This window comes from Haliotis rufescens, unplaced genomic scaffold (genome assembly GCF_023055435.1).
Source record: "Haliotis rufescens isolate VD_foot unplaced genomic scaffold, xgHalRufe1.0.p SCAF_60, whole genome shotgun sequence".
In the NCBI taxonomy this organism is placed as follows: Eukaryota; Metazoa; Mollusca; class Gastropoda; order Lepetellida; family Haliotidae; genus Haliotis; species Haliotis rufescens.
In genome coordinates this window covers 2,731,700-2,737,699 of record NW_025964335.1, presented here as the reverse complement: position 1 = coordinate 2,737,699, position 6,000 = coordinate 2,731,700, and the positions used below count along the sequence as shown (strand labels likewise).

The 6,000-nt window shown below is 42.7% G+C and overlaps 1 protein-coding gene across 4 annotated transcripts in view; it reads right to left on the bottom strand.

Annotated features, from left to right (window-relative positions):
* Window positions 1-306: 306 nt before the first annotated feature.
* The window catches only part of LOC125375872 (glucose transporter type 1-like), a 45,473-nt gene continuing 39,779 nt past the window's right edge, over window positions 307-6,000 (bottom strand). For all 4 annotated transcript variants that reach the window (XM_048386787.1, XM_048386788.1, XM_048386786.1 and 1 more), the window contains 6 exons: window positions 5,674-5,762; window positions 5,145-5,243; window positions 3,910-4,122; window positions 3,190-3,265; window positions 2,445-2,572; window positions 307-1,507 (listed from right to left, as the gene is read on the bottom strand). In XM_048386787.1, the coding sequence (XP_048242744.1) occupies window positions 1,304-1,507; window positions 2,445-2,572; window positions 3,190-3,265; window positions 3,910-4,122; window positions 5,145-5,243; window positions 5,674-5,762 (809 nt within the window). In that variant the 3' untranslated portion in view covers window positions 307-1,303. The remainder of the gene's footprint in view (window positions 1,508-2,444; window positions 2,573-3,189; window positions 3,266-3,909; window positions 4,123-5,144; window positions 5,244-5,673; window positions 5,763-6,000) is intronic.

Sequence of the window (6,000 nt, the reverse complement as noted above, 5' to 3'; positions counted from 1 at the left end):
TCAACTTTCGATGTCACGCAAGTCTGACCACGCGATCAATTTAGTCGTATCCTACGAAAGTATAGGTTGCAGGAGGAAGAAGTATCTGGAAAGCTAAACTTCAGGGGTAGGTGCTATCATTATACGCACTTTTGCATTCGAAACGTGAAGATCCGGGGTAGAATAGGTCTTCAGCAACCCACGCTTGCCGTGAAAGGCGACTATGCTTGTCGTAAGAGGCGACTAACGGGATCGGGTGGTCAGGTTCGCTGACTTGATTGATGTATGTCGTTGATCCCAATTGCGCGGATCGATGTTCATGATATCAATCACTTGAATGTCTGGTCCAGACTCGATTATTTACAGACCGCCGTCATAGAGCTGGAATATTGCTGAGTGCGGCTTTAAAAAACAAACAAACAAACAAACAAACAAACAAACCTTCAATGTCAGTAATCTTTGCTTAGTACAAACGAGAATAATAGTTTTGACTGTTTGCTACCTTAAAAATTATACCAAAGGTGACCATGAGTAAGTTCAATAAAAGCCATATTAGCAGGAATAGAAAAAAAACTGTTCATAACAAATCAAACTATTATTATTCCAGCAAATGCGCTACACCTGCATAGCTGACAAACAAATGATGTCTTGCCTCGTCTTGTTATTAATCATAATGCTCTTGCATTATTCATGCTGTGACCTAGATATTCATGTGGTAATATATCATACCTCAAGCTCGCTGGTTATGTCCTTTGTTTTACATGTGCAAAAACATATCAATATGGTACCTCTTCAAAGGTCAGGGGCGGTCGGGTAGCCTAGTGGTTAAGGCGTTCGCTCGTCAAGCCGAAGACCCGCGTTCGAATCCCGAAATGGGTACAATGTGTGAAGCCAATTTCTGTTGTCCCCCGCCGTGATATTGCTGGAATATTGCTAAAAGCGGGGTTAAACTATATTCACTCACTTATTCATAAGTGGTCAAGCTATCGATATTAACCGGTTAACTAAGCGGTTCTACAAGCCAGCGTTTCATAACGTCAAAACGTTTCACTTGCTCGAAACGTCACAGTTGACTCTGATAGTTGGGCTGGGAAGGTTGAAATGTCCGTACTGGTGGATTACATAATTGTTATTGTTTCTTTGATAATATCTGTTGTATAGTGTTTAAGAACCTCCGGATCTGTAAATGAAGCAAGGGTGTGACCTCTTGAGTTTACGGCACAACAGCAGCTACTCCTGCACAAACGCTTGAAGCGCATCTTTGCAGCAGAGGTTGACTCAGCACAGTGTCATTTTGTTCGTGATGATGTGATGTGTTAACCCTTTATGAGCTGTCGGGGTTCTTCTGGTAAGAGACCAAATAGCTCTCTGATCTGGGCTTATCACCTTTGCCTCCCTCTTTTCGCCATATTGATGAGATTTCCTCAATCGTTCTGCCTTTCGTTTCTGGTAAGAACATGAATACGAATATCCAAAACAATATGATCATAACGGTAAAGGGCACGAAGGAGTAGCTCCCCAGTCCTTTCTGGAAAGACAAAACAAAAGAATACATCTTAGAAAATGTCGAACGAGAAATAAATGTCGTTTTGCGTACTCATATGTATGCTGTCATAAGAAAAATGTTTGTTTGTTTGTTGTTTAACATCGCATCCAGCAATATTCCAGCTATATGAATTCAGTCAGTAAATAATTAAATATGTACCAGACAATCCTATGATCTTGATCGTCGATCCACGACATTTGGATATGAGTGAGTGAGTGAGTTAAAATTTCACGTCACATCGGCATTATCTCAGCCATATATCGACGAGACCAAGTTAATATATTGACAATTTAGTCATTAATGCAAAATTTTGTTTAAAAACAAGTTGGATATGATGACATGCATGTCACCGAACCTGACCACCCGATCCCGATCTTACGACAAGCATATGTTGCTGGAGACCTCTATTCTTACCCTGGTTTGTTTGTTTGTCGTTTAACGCCAAACTCAGCAATATTCCAGCTATATGACGGCGGTCTGTAAATAATCGAGTCTGGACCATACAAGTCAGTGATTGACATTATGAGTATCGATCCACGTAATTGGGATCGATGCCATGCATCAACCAAGTCAGCGAGCCTGACCACCGAACCAGTTAGTCGCCTTTTACGACAAGCATAGTCACCTTTTACGGCAAGCATGGGTTGCTGAAGACCTATTCTACCCCGGAATCTTCACGGGTCCCACGAAATTGGGATATGATGACATGCAAGTCACCGAACCTGACCACACGATCCCGTTAGTTGCCTTTTACGACAAGCATAGTCGCCTTTTTCGGCAAGCATGGGTTGCTGAAGACGTATTCTACCCCGGATGTTCACGGGTCTCTTACCCTGGATCCTCACGGGTCAACTGGAATTTACATATCTATGTAAATTGAGATCCTGTATCGAAAATAGGGGACTTTTAGTATTTTTACCTGCATCTGGGGGAAGGCGTAACCCACACAGAAGTTGGCCACCCAGTTGACGAGGACAGAGACACTGATGGCGGACGATCTCGGCCCCTGGGAGAACAACTCAGCCACTATCAACCAGGGTATGGAGCCTTGAAATGAGAAGAATAAATTGTGTTTGACAAAAACTAACCGTTAACATGTTTTAATTAAATTACTTTTAATAAAAGTGTGAGTGAGTATTGTTTTACGCCACTTTAAGCAATAAGTATTCCAACAGTATCACGGAGGGGGACACCGGAAATGGGCTTCAAACATTGTACCCATGTGGGGAATTGAACTCGGGCCTTCGATGTGACGAGAGAACGCTTTAACTACTAGGCTACCCCACCGCTCTTTAACTCATGATTTTAACCAAGTGCTAAAATTAGTTGTCACACCTTATAGGTCTAATCAATACCTTACATATTACACGGGCAACGATGGCCAACGTAACCACGGCTCCTCGAAGTGCTGAGCAGAGTTGCATCCCTTGGGCGTGCCAGGAACTTATGATTGTTGTTTGGAATCCCATATTAGACATCATTATGATTCTAGGTTTGTCAGAACCATACCTATGCTCGTTGGTTTCAAAGTGGTAAACGTCTAAGACCTGCATAGCTTCGTGCTTTCACTCTGTGATTTAACTGTAGTGTTTGAAGCGGTGGAAAATCTAATTCAGTCACTCATTTATTATATCGTTTTAGAGGAGGTCACTTTGCCCACGTACCTGGTCCAAGGGCGAAGAAGACGACAAACAGGAGAGACGTAGCGATGCTTGCCACTTTAAACCACTCTACCCGGTCCTGGAATACAATGAACTTTTAGGTTTGTCGTTCATATATAAAAAAAAACACACGATGTTTATGCTAATGTGCATCTTCCCGGGGCAGAGCTGTCAACTGTCGATAAAAGTCCAGAACGACCCGTTTTATTACAATAAATATCATGATTATTGATCAGATCGTTTTGTCTGGGCGCCGCCATTTTGTTTGAAGCAAATGCAAGGGATATGAGAGGCGGAATTTGATTGGTCAGTAGGAGGACATAGAAGGGACGTAACTCGTAATAGTCACCAGCGGCGCTACGATCGAGCCACGGAATTCCAGCTTTGTTCGGCAGGGGTGGAAACTGGACTTATTTAGTCAGTTATCTCCCTTGCCTCGGGAGGATGGCTAATGTTAGAGAGGGTAAATTAGTCATCATGACAGAACTTTCCCTCAGGCACTTTTGTCAATCTATTATTAGACGATAGCCGTATTTGGAAAGCCAGGTCCAATCTCTGAAAAGGACCCTAATATATAAAAATTGAAAGTACCACTTACTTTTAAATTGCATCTTGTTTGTATAAGAGAAACATTATGCTAATGAAATGTGCATTTATTCTTGACATGGCTTGAGTAATCGTAATTGTTTATCATAGTTTCTACATAATCCTCTTCCAACTCACCAGAAGTGAGAGGCACACTGTAATTAAAATGCTAGACACGGCCATTCCGCCTAGACCAATGAGATGCAGTGTCCGTCGACCAACCCGGTCCATGAGTGGAATCGTCACCAGTGTCATGACAACCATGACAGCTCCAACCCCGCTCGTGGCGTGTGTGGCTGTGGATTCATCTAGCCCTGCCCCCTTGAACAGGTTCCCCGAGTAGTAGAAGATCTGTAATAAAAACACGAGTGTACTGAATTATGTCACCTTATAGTACACCCTCAGATGAGTGAGTGAGTGAGTATGGTTTTACGCCGCTTTTAGCAATATTCCAGCAATATCACGGCGGGGGACACCAGAAATGGGCTTCACACATTGTACCCATGTCGGGAATCGAACCCGGGTCTTCGGCGTGACCAGCGAACACTTTAACCACTAGGCTACCCGACCGCCCCACCCTCAGATGAAGAAGCTAGTCATATTTGTTAGTTTAAGGTGTGTTGGTTACATTTTTAAAGCGCAGAGATCGGAAGGTCGGTGGTTCGATCCGCGGCCGCGTCAAACAAAAAGGCGGTAAAGATAGTACGTGTTGTTACCCTTCTTGGGGATCGGCATCTTGAGGATAAAACAGGGACGGTCATGTCGGAGACAGTACACTGTGTCTGAGTTGGGTGTCCCTGTTAAACTGCGACATGGTAGACCAAACTCTAACAATTCACTTGGAATTGTGTATAAAACAGTACCGTATATGAGAAGAATCCTGTGTGACATCGCTTGAACTCACCGAAATCATAAGTGAGTGAGTGAGTTGGGTTTAACGCCGCTTTTAACAGTATTCCAGTTATATCGCGGCGTGTCAGCTTAATGTGGGAGGAAAGCCCGAAGTGATGCAGGTCTCAGACGTTTACCACTTCGGTGAAACCCACGAACACGGGTAAGGTGCTGACAAACCTAGAAACATAATCGGGGCGAACCGGGATTCGAACCCACAATCATAGGTTTCTGGCGTGCCCAAGGGACGCAAACCAAAATCATATGATGATTAACATGTTATACTTGACGCTTCTCAAATTCTGTGGCAGTTCCTATTCATCTAAGTGCGCACTATAGTTTCTTCAGAACTATGTTACCATCTGTATCCATGTTTCTGTCGGTGCGCTTGGACCAAATGGGTTATTAGTGTACTTCTGGACTATGTATCAATGGTAAGATGCCACTTTGATAAACGTCTTTGCTTGAATCACGTGACTTACCGCGACAATTCCCGAGAGTTGCTGCGAGAGGTGCATGACGATACTGATCAGAAGGGGCATGCGCAGAGATCGCTTCTGAAACAGCTTGATAACGCTAACCTGAAATATATGTCAATAAAAAAATTGTTCATTTTAAGAATTGACCTCATTATGTTTTCTGCGTTTGAGTAGGTACAAACGTGAAACACGGATTACACACTGTAAATCCGCAAAATCTGCACATCGCTTCTAACGTTTATACCAACATCAAATCATATTAAAGACCCACCCATTCTATAATAAGCCAATCAATGGATTTCGGTTTGTGGAAACATAAGTGCAAACAAAAATGGTTGGTACGCCAATCAAATGCCACGGAATCATATGCAATTTAATTATTTTGAAGACAATATTTGTGTTCTTTGTTAAGTCTTTAACGCGTCTGTATCAAATGCAAATTGCATGTATTATGTTTGTAACAGACGGTGTATATTACTGTTTAATCAGTGCTGACCGATCTTAAGTTCCTCCAATCATAATCCAGACTTACCTTGGCCTCGCTTTGAGCTTGTTCCGCCTCGATTCTCATCTCCGATATCTCAGCATCAACGTCTTCGATTCCGCGAAGCGACTGCAGCGCTAAAAATGTTTTTGGGGTTACAGAAAATATATAGGCTCATAATTTGAACGAAAAGTTTTGGGTTTTGCAGATGTAGCTGAAAAAATATCTTGCCTCCTTACAAAATCTCACCAATCAAGGAAGCCGGGAGATGCTTTGAGGTTTTACTTCTGTCAAGTTATAAGACCAACGGTTTTACCCCGGATCTTCACGGGTCGTTTTTACGTTGCATCAACATGGCCAAAGTAATGTAGTGGT